Source organism: Cnephaeus nilssonii (assembly GCF_951640355.1).
Source record: "Cnephaeus nilssonii genome assembly, chromosome: 6".
NCBI lineage: Eukaryota > Metazoa > Chordata > Mammalia > Chiroptera > Vespertilionidae > Cnephaeus > Cnephaeus nilssonii.
Genome location: NC_137077.1, coordinates 70067005 through 70082851, shown reverse-complemented (window position 1 = coordinate 70082851; position 15847 = coordinate 70067005). Strand labels below are relative to the sequence as shown.

Here is a 15847-nt window from a genome sequence, read left to right as displayed (position 1 = left end):
AATGCACAGAATTAGAAGAAATAACAGATTTCTTATTTAATTTGTTGGCAATATAAATCATTAGTAATAGCTCAAATATTCTATTCTGCTTGCAATTTTTTATATGGCTTTATGATTTTAAGATCCATCCATGTTGTTATCTATATGTATCTCTAGTAGCTTCTAGCCTCTAAATGTTTCCTAGATCTCCTTGGTGTTTGTCCACCATGTTTTTTATTACATGCGTTTTCTTTGATGGATAACTAGATTGCCTCCAAGCTCCATCAACACAAAGTCCATTGTAATGGTCATTGTACATTTCCTCTTAAGAAACTATGTAAGAATATTTTTGAGATTTGTACTTATCAGTGGAATTGCTAGTTCTGGGCTTTGCAAGCCTTAAGTACTTCCAGCTTCTTTCTAGGATGACTATCCAGTACAATGAAGGTTGCTTTATCTTTGTGTCCTTTCCAACAGTTGGCATCATTCAGCTTTATAGTTTTTTACTTTTACCAACTGAAGAGGTACAGGCTTATTTTATTTGCATTTCCTGATTTCTGATGAGTTTTTCTCATTATGATTGTGAGGCTTTTAGGTTGCTCATTTGTATCCTTTGCCCTTTTTCCTATTTGGGCTTACTATCTTTTTCTTGTTTTGCAGGGTTTCTTATGTATTCTATGTATTAATCCCTTATTAGTCATTTTTACTTACTTTACACATAGCACCCTCTATTGAACAAAATTATTACTTTTTATGTTTACTCAATTTTTACCTATGATTTGTTCTTTTGAAGTTAAGTCTTTCCTAGTTCCTTCTCTATTTCTGATTGACTAGTTTTAACATTAGGTCTTCAATTCCTCTAGGGTACATCTTTGTATTTAATGTGAATAGGCATTCATTTTTTTTTCTTTTTTAGTGTGCTAGCACATTTATTGCATATCACTTTTTTATAAACACCTGTGTTTATCTTTGAGCAGGACTCTGCTGTTTCATTGATCTTTTTTCCCCTCTTGTTTTGTCATTGTCACACTTAATTACCATGGCTTTATAGTATGTTTTAGTATCTGGCAGGATGAGTTGCTTTCTTCTGCCACCCCTCACCTCACACAAGCTCTCCACTCCCACTCCCTTCGTAGTTTGACCTAACCATCTGTAGATCTTTATCATACATACATGAATGAAAGTAAGTTTATCAGGGTTCTTTCAAAAAACAAAACAACTAAAATTTTGTTTTGCTTTGTTAATCCTCACCTAAGGATATTTTTCCATTGATTTTTTAAAAATATATTTTATTGATTTTTTTACAGAGAGGGAAAGGGATATAGAGTTAGAAACATTGATGAGAGAGAAACATCGATCAGCTAACCTCCTGCACACTCCCCACTGGGTATGTGCCTGCAACCGAGGTACATGCCTTTGACCGAAATCGAACCCAGGATCCTTCAGTCTGTGGGCTGATGTTCTATCCACTGAGCCAAACCATCCAGGCCCAAACTAAAATTTTTGATAGCTATTGCATTGAATAATTAAATATATTAGCATGGTAGGGAGTTATATCATTTTTCATATTAAATTGTTACATCCATATCCTTGTATTTATTCAGATCAGACTCTATGTCTTTTATTACAGCTTTTCTATATAGTCTGTTCTTGGTTAATTCCTATATACTTTAGTTGTGTTGCTATTGTGAATAGTATCTTAATTTTTTAATGTATTTTATGGTTGGCTGTTCTTGATGCAGAGGAGGGCTCTTGATTTTTTATTTTATTTTTTTTGATTTTGTATTGGAAATCTTGGTACACTTACTATAGTAATTTATTCTATATTTTCTCCCATGGGTAAAAGATCTTACCTGCAAATACTGGCAATTTTTAGCTGTAATCTTCCACGCTACACTAAACCACTTGTTTGTTTTTCTTTCTTTATAACATTGGCCAATATTATGGTGAGCATCAGTGTTAAAATGGGCATCTTTGTCTTATTTCTAACCTTAACCAGGAATTAAAATAAAATCTCCATTAAATTTTGTGTCTATGATTTTTATGACCTTTTTTTTATATCAGTTTGGATGGTCTTCTGACTTTTTCTTTGAATCATTAAGTACATATTAAGTATATATTTTTTGAAATACATAGTTTGGATATCAAACTAACCTCACATTCCTGGAATACGCTTAGTCATGATGTATTGTTACATCATTGAGTTGGGTAGTTAATACATTTATTCAGGATCCTTATTCATTCGTGAAATGAATTTATGCATGTATGGATGTACAATAAAAAAACTTTCAAGGGTGGTAATTCTATCCCCTGGTTTTAGAGTCAAGATTTGGACTGCCTAATGAAATGAACATGACTGCTTTTACTTTTTTTCCTGTTTCCTGAAGTGACTTGTATAAGATGGAAATTAACTGTTTCTTGAACCGTTGGTAGAACTCTTCTAAAAATTTACTTGGATCTTTGGGATTAGGGAAGTAAGGTTCTGGGGAATTTTTTCTTATTTTTTTAATCTAATTGGTCTCTTCAAGTTCTCTTATGCCAATTTCAAAGTTAATATTCTTCAAAATAATGGATGCATCTTACCAAGTTTAAAATTGATTAGTATATACCAGTAATTCATGCTATTTTTTTAAAATCTGTGATTATTTTCCCTTTGTATTTTGCATCTTCATCAGTTTTGCCAGTTGCCTCAATCATACTTGTTTTTTAGAACCAGCTTTTGATTTTTTATTTCTGTATGTATATTTGTTAATTGCTGCTCTTTCTGTGGCTTTAATGTTATTATTTCCTTCTTATTTCTAATTTTCCAATTTCTGTATATAATTTTTTAATTGAATGCTTAGTTCATTTAATTTTTAAAAGAGATTAATTTGTATCTTTGACCTTAATCTGCTTTTGTAAATGTTCTGTGAGGGTTAAATATGAAGATCTATATGCTTAAATTAATAGCCCAAGCTTATTCATTTTGTGTTTGGGTTCTTCTTACTTCTCATTATTGTCTGCTTGACCTAATAGTGTCTGGGAATTAAAAATCTTAATTTATCTGTTCTCACTGTAAATCCATCAGTAGTGGATTGTGTCATAAATTGTTTTGAGATTAAGATAGTTTTCTTTTGGGTTTTATTTAACCTGGCATGTCTTTTTCCATCCTTGTATCTTACTCTAATGTGAATGTTTGCTTCTTTATTAATCATTGCAGCTCTACATTTCTTAAAAGTGGTAATATTTTGGACTCTATTGCTACCATATTTTCCTTATTTTTAAATTTATTGTTTGGTTTTTCTTCTGTTTTTCATTGAATAGAACAAGGTGACTTCTGATTTCAAAGTTAAATGCATTCCCTTTTTGTTCTTATAGGAGAGTGGCTTATAACCCAATACCTAATTTTATTTATCCCTATTGATTTTTTAAATTCACCAATATCTATATTGTTTATAAATAACTTCTAGTCCTCTGTTTCTTTCTTTTAAGGCAACAGTAAAATTTCCCAAGGTATTTGAACACCCTTACCTTATCTATAGCCTCTCCTGGATTTTTTTAAACTTACAAATTATTTTTTAAAGTTCTCAATTATCTTAAAATTTCACTTTATTCTTGTATATATACAGTATTTTCTTTTGAAACCTTATGCCAGTTTGATTTTTTTTTTGTAGGTTATTTGCTTTCTTCATTGAACTCTTAGAATTTTTTTTGTCTTTGATATTTATAAATCTCATTAACATGTCTGGGGTTAGGGTAAAGATTTTCATATTGCTTTTTAACTGAGAAATTCACTTTTTTTTTTTTTTTTTTAGATGTTCACCGCCCTTTGTTTTTTAGCTATTATTAATGTCATTCATATCTCATAGCTTTTCTGTCTCTCCTGTCTGGAGAGCTTTTCAACCTCAGACATTCTCCAGTTGAACCTGTCTTGTTTATCCTATTTGGTCATTTTAGTTACTGCATTTTTCATAATAATCCTATCTTGTTTCAGATTTCTTGGTCTTGTCTCATACTGCTACTATCTTCCCTCTTCTCTAAGTATATATATTCTGTTTAAATTCTTAGTCTAATAATTCTACTTCAGGTGATAAGTATTTCATTCATTCTGTACTCAAGTGTCTAGTTATTTTGGCCATAGAGCTTAGGGATTATGACAAGTATTGAGGGAGGAATGAAGATCAGACTCTGGTTTGTGACAATCCTGTGGAGTTTAAGAAGGGGATGGGGTGAACCTAAGGAGAGTTTCAGTTACTTTGGATTTAAAGTTTGCTGACAATTCTGGGCAATTTTTTGGCTACCTTGGGAGGAGGCAGTCTCCTGGTTGTAATCCGTTGTATCTGGATTGAAGGGGGTGGAGTCAGTGCTTGTGGGTTTTGAGTCAGTCCAGTTTTCATCAAATCCATGTTATTCTAGAAACACTGGCACTGGGCTCTGAAGGGTGAAGGGGACAGCAATGAGTTTTGAAAGGCAAGCGCAGAACTTAAAGGCTACCCACTCTCGTCATCCTAGGATGTTTTCCCAGGTGGTAGCTCAATTCCTATACCAGTTAAACACAGACTTCAATCTTAGAAGTTGCTTGTGTATGTGTGCATGTATGGTATATGTACTCCGGAGTGGGAGTAGAGGCCAGCAGTCCAATGACAGAACATTAAGCTTTTTGTTTGTAAGAAATAAAGTTGATAATGTTTTGGTATTTATTTTTTTGCTTGGTTATCTTTTTTTTTTTTAAATATATTTTTTATTGATTTCAGAGAGGAAGGGAGAGGGAGAGATAGAAACATCAATGATGAGAGAGAATCATTGATCAGTTGCCTCCTGCACGCCCCCTACTGGAGATTGAGTCCACAACTCAGGCATGTGCCCTTGACCGGAATTGAACCCGGGACTCTTTAGTCTGAAGACTGACGCTCTATCCACTGAGCCAAACCGGCCAGGGCTTTACTTGATTATCTGAACTAAAGTGATTTAGTAAAATACTTGATTTACAACCATCTGTCTATGACAGGAAATTCTAATCTGGATTCTAGATCGGTTGCACAGATTTACTGAAGTTAGGTAAATTTTGAATGTTAGCATATTTTGGGAGGTAGAGGAGTTCATACATGTAAGCTTTCTTTGAGGGGCTCACAGACTAGGTGTGTATAACCTTTTAAAAAATCTATGTACCATAGTAAATTGTATAATACATGAGTTACATCTCAATAAAGCTGTTAGTTAAAAAAAAATGTCCCCTCGTCATAAAATACTATAGTCTTATTTAATATAATTTCAAATTAAATAGAGACTACAATAGAAAATAATGGTGTAGGGTACTATCCTGTTTACCAGTATACATATGCTCCCTTCCTTTCCCCTAATACTAACTTGTACCGGTGAGATAGTGTTTTGTTTTTTTGTTTTAAGAAAGTTCAGGTTATCATTTAGCATTGTCATTCCATGGCCTTTTTTTTTTTTTTTTTATCTTCACCCGAGGATATTTTTCCATTGATTATTTTAGAGAGGGGGAAAGATAGAGAGAAAAATCAATGTGACAGAAACACATCGATTGGTTGCCTCCTGTACGAACCCCGACCAGGGCCTGGGCCTGAGAGGAGCCTGCAACCGAGGTACATGCCCTTGATCAGAATTGAACCTGGGACACTTCAGTCTGCAGGCCAATGCTCTATCCACTGAGCCAAACTGGCTAGGGCCAGACTTTTTAACTTTAGAAGATAGGCTGTATTTTACAGCTGAGATGCCAATGCATAAGAACAAAGCTGAACTTGAGTACAATGAAAGGTCTGGGTTGATAATCTGATTTACATTTCCCTATCAGTTTAATGTACTTGGCTAAATATCTTGAACTTTTATAGTACAGAGGCTCATGCATTTATACCTCTTAAAGTTTAATTATTTTGAGTTAGTATATCTTTGCTTCAAATAGGAAACCTATTCTTCAATTTCAATATGATAAAAGAAGTGTAACTTGTGTCTTACTGGTATGCTATGTAATTGATGCTTTCTAACCTTTCAGCTTGCCTAAGGTAGTTAAAAGACGAGTGAATGCTCTCAAAAACCTTCAAGTTAAATGTGCACAGATAGAAGCCAAGTTCTATGAGGAAGTTCATGATCTTGAAAGAAAGTATGCTGTTCTCTATCAACCTTTATTTGATAAGGTAATGCTTTCTATTACTTTGTTTTACATATGTAAAATTTGAGAAGGTAATAAAGCTCCAGAAGCAAAAATTTTTTTAAAGATTTCTTACTGATTTTTAGAGAGGAAGAGAGAGAGAAAGAAAAACATCAATGTAAGAGCGAAACATCAATTGGGTGCCTCCCGCACACACCCTACCTTGGGATTGAGCCCACAACTTGGGCATGGGCTCTGACGGGGGAATCGAACTGGCAGTGTACAGGACGATGCCCAACCAACTGAGCCACATCGGCCAGGGCCAGAAATAAACTTTTTTTAGACCTCTCAGCAAAAATGGTTATTAGATGTATTTGGGAAAACTGTCAATAATAGCAATTCAAGTTATGGTATGCATTAATTAAAATCTATGGGTTCCTAATGAGAAACAGCTAGTTTTTAACTTGGATATCATTTGAGGTTATTTTTCTTCAATCATTTTAGCGATTTGAGATCATTAATGCAATTTATGAACCTACGGAAGAAGAATGTGAATGGAAACCAGATGAGGAAGATGACATTTCGGTTGGTACCAACTTTAATTTGGGATATTTTATACCTTGGGAATGAAAGCATTTCCTTCAAACTTCATGATGACATACAAAGGATTGTTCCCTTTTTTTCATGTGAAGAAATGGAGGCTTCTAAGTGACTTGCCCACAACTAATAATGGCAGAGCTGAGACACAAATCCAGTGCTCTGTTAAATGACCCTGTTTCTCCAGAATTGCTATTTTAATATTGTTTACTTAAGAGAATATAATATTTTTATAAGAAAACATCAAGGAATAAAACATTGGACAAGGTTTATATTTCTTTTGCTTTTCCTGTTTACTATGCTTAAAAGTAGTTATTTTTCATGACTTTAAAAAATTATTTTCCTAAAACTTTTTTCTATACCTCATAGTCCTAGTGGTTCTCTTTGGGAGCAGTATAGTTGTAGCAATATTTATAAAAGTAAGGTTTGGTATGGGTAACAGCAGTGTTTACACAATTGGACTAGAACTGTTTGGGCTGAAAGTTATAATTAGTGATTGAGGGTTTGTTGGTTTCTATATATATGCCACTACATTTAATTTAAGGGGATGTATAAGATTTTATCAAGAGGTTTAATTTAGAAAAGAAAAAAAGAGGTTTAATTTAGGTTTTCAGTAATATATGCTGTTATTTATCAAGGAGGAGCTGAAAGAAAAGGTCAAAATTGAAGATGAGAAAAAGGATGAAGAAAAACAAGACCCCAAGGGAATTCCTGAATTTTGGTTGACTGTTTTTAAGAATGTTGACTTGCTCAGTGATATGGTTCAGGTAATATTACTCATAAAAATATCAGGTTACCTCAGAGAGTGTAAACCTTTGAAATATAAATGTTTGATGACTAGTCTCTCCATAGTTGATATTTGTAGAATGGTTGCTTTCTTTTGAAACAGCTGTTGTCTGTAGAGGGGAAATTGCAGCTTTTTTTAATGTAACCAAATGAATTATGATTCATTTAAAAAAATAGATAATGAAATAGTCCCTTTAATAATTGGTCATTATTGTCTTGTGCTTTCTCAGACAATAGCTTTGTGCCTTCTGTCTCAGATGCTTAGTGTGTAGGTGGGATGTGAGAGACTTAACCATGTCAGTGGTCTTACCCAAAAGACCTTTTCAGTCTGAAACAGCTATTCTAAAGTACATTTGTATTTTATAAGAATGCTGTAAAAAAATACATATTTTTATTGATTTTAGAGAGAAAGGAGAGGGGGAGAGATAGAAACATCAATGATGAGACAGAATCATTGATTGGCTGCTTCCTGCATGCAACCCTTATCGGGAATTGAACTTTGACCTCTTGGTTCATAGGTTGATGCTGAACTACTGAGCCACACCAGCTGGGCTATCTTTAACTCTTTTACAGTTGCCACTGTATCTGGGGAACATTGTCTTATAATCAGAAGCATTTCTTGAACCACTGCCATCTGCACTGTAGTACTTGTTTCCTGATACTATGATTGTTGGAAGTTAATATCAAGAAAAAGAAATGATCTCAAAACAATGACTCCTTTTAGAAATTCTACTTTAACCAAGTAGGAAAACATCAAGCAGAAAGAAGGAAAGGAACAAGAGCAGCAGTTACAATCACAATCAATCAGGAAACATTTAAAAGCAAACATACCTATTTTAGACTTGGTTTTGTGCTCTTCAGCCCATTCAGTCTGGATAATGAAGTAGTCACTGCTACATAAAACTTAACTTGAAAATGTCAGTCATCTCAGTGTTCATTGTCCAGTAAGAGAACACTAGTCCTAAAATGCCATATTACTCATTTTTTTTCTTTTAATTTTTTTAATTTGAAGGAACATGATGAACCTATTCTGAAGCACTTGAAAGATATTAAAGTGAAGTTCTCAGATGCTGGCCAGCCTATGGTAAAAACTTTGAAATACTTCCAATTTTTGTAACAGATGTTTACAGATAAATAAATGGAACTTTCTAAAAAGAGGTGTGACGTTTAAAGGTTAGAGATGGGGATGAGGAGAAATTAAAAGTGATACATGCCAAGGAAACATGAATAAGAAAGTACTTATTTTGTATTAAAAGGCATGTGTCTGGGACTTACATAAAATAGAAGATACTAGAGGGCCCCTAATTTCCCATTATGAGAGCTCAACCAACAGCTTTTTCCCAAAACCATCAGTAGTATAATGTAAAGTATGGGCAAAGCTACTAAAGGCTATAGATTCTTATATTGGCATGTAATAAGGTTGGGCCTTTTCTCTGTCCAGCTTAGGTTCAGTCTAAGATTTAACATTTCTCTTTGTGGGAATGGAGAGAGGAATGAGGACTGGTCAGTTTATTCAGATGTTCCCAACCTATTTCATAAAATGTTACTAAATAGTATTGTATGCTGAACTAAATTTTGTGCCCCATTTTGCTTTTAACATAATGGGGATTTATCTGACTGTTTCCCAGAGTGGGAAAAACACTGTCACTTAGAATTTTATGTTTATAAAAACTAAAGATAAAGCTTTACTTACTAAAGAATTGAAATTGATTATGTAGGAATTTAATTCGTTTTTATGCTTTTTTTTTTTAAGAGTTTTGTTTTAGAATTTCACTTTGAACCCAATGAATATTTCACAAATGAAGTGTTGACAAAGACATATAGAATGAGGTCAGAACCAGATGATTCTGATCCCTTTTCTTTTGATGGACCAGAAATTATGGGTTGTACAGGGTGAGTTTAATTTTACTATATTAACAGAATGTTAAGTCTGTATTTGTAGTACTTATGATTTGTGGTATTGGTATTTCTATGTATGTGTGTTAGATACATTCATAAATAGTTTATCTCCAAACATTTGAGTAAAATGTTATCTGAGAACTTAGCCATTTTCCTAGAATTCTTCTTGGCCTATGAACTATTATATTTCTACAAAGGAAATGCACATTTAAATTTATTATATTGTGAGTTTATGGTGATTGTAAATATGTTTATTGAAAAAATTTGTTTAGAAATAAAATTTTTCTCTTTACACTGCTATAGAAAGCCTTTGGACCAATTTTGCCTTCTAAAATTTGAAATTAAATATACTATTTGGGAAAATCTTAGCATTTGAAAGTAACGTGTTAATTGTGATAGGAGATTTTTTTTTTCTCTTTGTTTTGGAAGGTGCCAGATAGATTGGAAAAAAGGGAAGAATGTCACTTTGAAAACCATTAAAAAGAAACAGAAACACAAGGGACGTGGGACAGTTCGTACTGTGACCAAAACAGTTTCTAATGACTCGTTCTTTAATTTTTTTGCTCCTCCTGAAGGTAAATAGTGTTTTAGTTTGCATATTGGTGGTTGTTTTATTATAAGCTTTCTTTAATTTTTTTATTCATTTGAATTTCTCTTCTCAATTTTGCAGTTCCTGAGAGTGGAGATCTGGTAAGCTGAATTGTTATTTAATTGTTGAATTGTTTACTGTGTATGAAATTAAAGGACTGGTTCTCAAAAGTGGGGAGTGGGGTAGTTGCTACTAGCATTTTGTTCTGAGGTTTGTAGTGCATGGGGATGCTCTTGATGCATCTGAAAAGTTCCATTCAAAATGCTCATAGTGCTTTCACTGAGAAATGCTGAAACGCTCAAGATTTTCTTTTCTTTTGAGACTTGGCAAATACTTTGAGGGATTCAAAGTTTTCAAGACTATAGTTTTCTTCCTTATTGAAACTAGAATGTATTTGTGAAAGCCTGAGTGAGATTCTATTATTCCACTTGGTGTTTTCAGTAACTAATATTTTAAAAGGAAAACTGCAGTTATGTAATTAAGTTGCTTTATTTATATGTTACTTTTAAGCCATAAAAAATAAACAATAACTAGTTCACTAATTTTTACTTCCCCAAATTTCTGAGTATATACATTGTTCTGCTAACTTTCTTTTTATTAAAAACTGTAAATGACTGTTGGGTCATACCACATTTAAGTAAGTTTTCAAATGACAGAAAGTTAAAAGTGAAGTTGAGTTACTTCATGATTTAAACCCAAGAGTCTTGCATGTGCTGATTTAAATAACAAAGTTAAATTTTGTGCTTTTGATTTTCTTAAATAGGATGATGACGCTGAAGCTATCCTTGCTGCAGACTTTGAAATTGGTCACTTTTTACGTGAGCGTATAATCCCAAGATCAGTGTTGTACTTTACTGGAGAAGCTATTGAAGATGATGATGATGATGTGAGTGGATCTGAATCCTGTAATAAAATCATTTAGTGAGGGTATAATAATCAGAATTGGTGAGAGTTTTAATGAATTGATGTAATTTTTAGAAAGCACAGCAGAATAATGCTATTAGGATAATTCCTGATGTCCTGTAGATAAATTTTCTGAGTTGTTTTAAATAGGTTCTCTTTGGGTTCATTTATTATAGTTTTTATTTTTCTGCTAATAGGAAGACTGCTCTGAATTAGTGAAACTTCACAATGTTTGGTTAGTACTGTAGATCTATTATGCTCTTGTCTTTGACCAAATAAAACATGCCAAGAACTTTTTTTTAGTGCCTAAGTAACAATAGTAGGAAGCATAGAATTTTTATTCCAAGGAATATTAATTAAAGATTTAAGTAACATTAGGTTGCCCTCAAAGGTTTGGGTGTCTTTTATTGCTAAATGGCAATAATTCCGATAGACATTTTGTGCATTGTGTCCCACACATTAAGTATAAGAAAGTAATATTTACAATAAATTCTGTTACATCATACTTATCATTCACTTTAGGGAAAATATTTTTTCTTTTTTTAGATATTAGTGGATACCATGATGGATATAAATAATGTTGTTCTCAGAAGTTTGTTCACTTCATCAAACTTGACCCTTTTTTTCCTTTTTTTAGTATGATGAAGAAGGTGAAGAAGCGGATGAGGTAATGTTTACCAAATGAGCAAATAATACTGTTTAACACATTGAGAAGCAAATTTGACTTATGTATTCCTTTGCTATAATCATTATTCTGTGATAATGCATAAAAAACATTTTTGGAAAAATTATGATTTTAGAATTTACAGCCAAAACAATGTATGTATAAGGTTTCAATAAATAAATTGTAAAACTCAGAACATTTTTTTTTATTTCAAATAATTCTGTTCTGCTGCAGGGTTATCAGCTCTTTGAAGAAGTCAAAAGCTGCAGTAAACTTTTTCCACGTTGGCTGCAGTAAATCTTTTCAATAAAAGCTGTCTGGATGTCTCAAGTTGTGTTGGGAAATTTTTCATAATAGAAGCTTTCATATTAAATTGCATTGTCACCAAACTCTGTAATCATGAAATTCTATTGACCTATAGAGTAACTTGTATTAAATTCTTCCTACATTATGAGCCATTTTCTTGCCTACTATGTACCTACTTCATGGATGCATTTTGAACTTTAATATAGGAAGGGGAAGAAGAAGATGAGGAAAATGATCCAGACTATGACTCAAAGGTGAGTATAATTAGTGCTGTTTTCTATTAAATTTAAGGCAGGTTAAATAAAAGTTAATATATCATTATAAAGTTTAATTTTATCCATTAAAAATGTCTAGCCCATTAAATATATATATGTATAAAGTCCTCACTGGCATTTCAACAATACACTTAATTTCAGTGCATCTCTTAAGAAATTCATTTTAGGTCTGACCTTATATTTTTAAAATTCCAGGCTAAGTAAGCCCTAGAATTCTTTTTATTTATTTTTCACTTTTATTGTTTTCAGAGAGGAAGGGAGAGGAGGGGAGAGAGAGAGAGAAACATCAATGATGAGAGTCATTGATTGGCTACCTCCAGCACCCCTTACTGGGGATTGAGCCCGTAACCCAGGCATGTGCCCTGACCTGGAATCCAGCTGTGACTTCCTGGTATATAGGTCAGTGCTCAACCAGTGAACCATACCGGCTTGGGCTAGGATATTATTTTAATGGCATGCTGTCATGTACATTTTTTAAGAAGCATTTTAAATTATAGCTTGTGATTTTAGGCTGTTTCCCCTCCAAAGGAAAGCTTATAAACAAAGGTCAGCTTTTAAATTATCTGAATGTAGGAGTACTTGGGAATTAGGGGAGCAATACTATCTGTTAGATTTTACCAACCACCTCCCTTCTCCATCTGAGTCCCAGGAATTTGTCATATCAGGATTAGTAAAGGCCTTTGTTTTCTTACAAAATACATCAGACATTTTATCAGGAATTTTTTGAAACTGGTTTCTCTTTCATTCATTCATTTGCTAAATGCTACAAAATATCCAAAGATACTTTAACCTACTGGGCAGGTAAAAGGAGATAGTTAAAAATCAAATTAAATATTCCAACAGGTATGACTTACTCCTAACGGCTAAATTAGGAATGGAATTAGTATTTTTTGAGTAACTGATCTATAAAAAGGCAAAAATAATGGTTATTATAACTAACAAATTGCTTGGTTATTTAATTTTTCAAGATTATGGCTCTGTCTCATTTTATGGAGTTCATTCTGTTGTGTAAAATTTGCATTTTATTTTAGCATTTTCATGATCTGCTAATGTTTGAATAATAATTTGCTGTCATTGCTAATACCCTTTTTTTAAATTTGGCAAAATTTTTGACAATTTTTGACAGCGGTGAGATAATGTGATAAGGTAGTTAATTACTAATGAAATATTTACTGAAGCTGGTAGAAAAAGATAGATTGACTTGTTGTTTTCCTTTAACAGAAGGATCAAAACCCAGCAGAGTGCAAGCAGCAGTGAAGCAGGATGTGTGGCCTTGAGGATAACCTGCACTGTAATAGCCTAAACACAACTATTATTTACTTACAGACTTACGTTTTTGTATTTTCTTGGTAGACCCAGTAATTTTTTAAAAAGGAAGGAATTGATACTTTAAAGACAATTTTGTTCTACCTAGCATTTTAAATTTAGTTTTTCTGCCAGATATGTTGAATGCAGAAATTCTCTCACACATTTTCATTCATTGCTACATAGTTTTGGTTCTTCTGGGGTATTTTTATCATGTAACTATTAGATACAGCTATGAAAATAAACGAACTGTTAAATGAAACAGATTTTTTTGTTTTGCTAATTTTTTCTGAAGAACCAAAGTAATTTTTCAGTGGGTTTAAGTTTTGTCTTTCATTACTTTGTTATAGAAATTCAGTGCCTATACTGAAACAATTCATTTTAAAAACAAAAACAAACTGGTCAAGACAATCTATGGTTAAGAATTTCCAGTAAGACTACATCTATTTGATTGTTCAATGGATTTTTAATATTTTAGGTGACATAGTTAACTATAAAGAACCCTAACTCAATTGTATGGTTATTGGTTAGTTACCATAGGGAGATGAATAAAACTTAGTATTTTCAGACGTTAAACTTTATTATTTTAACTGTACTTTTAAATTTAACCTCCATTAATTAAACATCTCTTCTTTGTGGTAGGGTCTACCTTCTGCTTCCCTGGAAAGGATGAATTTTCATCATTTGACAAGTTCATTTCAAGTTTTTTGTTGTTCGTTTGTTTGCTTGTTTTTGTAGCCTAAAATAAAAATGTCAAATATAATTCTAGTTCACACAAGATAATGTCTTATAATTTTGTACTAATTCAGGCAGAAGTGAAGCCTTAGCTTGAGTTAAGTATTGTACCCAGTTTACTATCATATTGAAGAAAAGGGTGCCAACTCTGGAAGAGGTATACTGCATTTAAAAAGAAAGTATAAAAAAAGAAAAAAATGATGTAATTTTTTTAAAAGTAAGTTAAGTTTTATTTCCTTTGGTTAGAATGAGAGAAGGTCGCAAGCCTCTGATTAATTCCAATTCTTATTGTTTAAAGTATGAGTATGTTGTTTACCCATGCTTCTGTTTACTATGTATTAAAATGGGTAGTACTGTTTACTTAACTACCTCACATGTGTTAGGCATATTAACTTAAATTATATATGAAATGTTTTTCAACCTTATTGAAAGCTTAAAAATTTGGAACTTTTTGCACCACAAGTATGATATTCAGCCTTTTAGTCTACCACAGTTTGCTAAATAAACCAGAAAACAAAAGTTAAGTACTCTACTCTGGATCTGGTCAGGCAGTGCTCTTTTAGTGGCTCCTTATTTAATAGAAGTGGATGGATAACCAGCTATTTCAAAGGTCCAAGAATTGTTTTTAGGTATTTTAGTTATGACCATAGAGATCATGGTTCTAAAATAGAAGTAAGGTCGTTTTTAAAGGGGTTGGGGGAATCCCATTAAATTTGATATTGTAGAGCCACATTTAAAATACCTCAGGCTAATTACTGTTAATTTTTTCTGGTGAACTTAAAAGTTTTGGCAGTGAGGGTGGACTAATTGGATTGTAATTGGAAAACAGCTTAGAGTTTCTGCTAGTAATAAAATAACATTAGGTTCATTTTTAGAAATGATAGCATTTGCATTTTGAAAATTTAGTATTACAGTCTTAGAATGTGAATGAATACATTTTGTTATTTGTGTACTACTATCTTTTTCACTCCTGAGATTTTAATTCACTACTGGAAATCCTTAACCAATTGCAATAGTTTATAGGGGGGGGGAAATGCCATGAAAACACCTGATGTTTTTCCTCTTCATTTTCAAAATTATTTTGGTTGCTTTGATTAGACCTTCTGTGCTAATGTTTTTTTGTACCCATAGCTCATTTGAACACAGATGAACTTTAAGTAGCAAAACCACTATATTCTTTTTTTCTTTAGGAAATAGCTATTGCCAAAGTGAAGGAGTAGATACTATTTCATCTTGTTATATAAAGGGCAATGTGATTTGCAGAGGAATTGCTCTCTTAATAAAGTTGGGGTTTCAAGGGATATCAGTGTTCATCTATGCTATCTCTCCAGTTCCAAAGGGTTCTATTCCATTCAAGAAATTTGAGATATGTAATTGGAAGACCTTAATAAAATTTGCATTTAATTTTATAAAATGTACTGGTGATGTTTTGGGTGGTTTTTAAATAAAAATACTACCTTTTTGTAAGAACAGAGTAGAGATGTTTCGAGTTGGCTATTCTGTGCTTAGACCATGATGGTCTGTAAATTTGATTACTTTTAAATTACGAGCAACCTCCCAAGTCCTGCTGAATGGAGTTTGTATTGGAAGACTAGAAAGGGCTTCCACAGATTTTACTGAGTTAACTGTAAACATTTTTGAGACTTCAAGTTTTTAGTTACTAGTTTTCTCTAGCCCAGGCATTGGCTGCCAAGTTCTCAATAATTGAATTAACTATG

The 15847-nt window shown here is 32.7% G+C and overlaps 1 protein-coding gene across 4 annotated transcripts in view; it reads left to right on the top strand.

Annotated features, from left to right (window-relative positions):
• The window catches only part of NAP1L1 (nucleosome assembly protein 1 like 1), a 32588-nt gene extending 17045 nt beyond the window's left edge, over positions 1-15543 (top strand). For 2 of the 4 annotated variants that reach the window (XM_079773761.1, XM_079773758.1), the window contains 11 exons: positions 5975-6116; positions 6575-6655; positions 7306-7434; positions 8466-8537; positions 9207-9346; positions 9782-9927; positions 10023-10042; positions 10705-10827; positions 11482-11511; positions 12021-12068; positions 13311-13660. In XM_079773761.1, coding sequence (XP_079629887.1) covers positions 5975-6116; positions 6575-6655; positions 7306-7434; positions 8466-8537; positions 9207-9346; positions 9782-9927; positions 10023-10042; positions 10705-10827; positions 11482-11511; positions 12021-12068; positions 13311-13346 — 967 coding nt within the window. In that variant the 3' untranslated portion in view covers positions 13347-13660. Of the gene's footprint in view, positions 1-5974; positions 6117-6574; positions 6656-7305; positions 7435-8465; positions 8538-9206; positions 9347-9781; positions 9928-10022; positions 10043-10704; positions 10828-11481; positions 11512-12020; positions 12069-13310; positions 13661-14036 lie in introns of those variants that run through there. The other 2 variants (XM_079773759.1, XM_079773760.1) reach the window with 2 other exon arrangements.
• Positions 15544-15847: the final 304 nt, after the last annotated feature.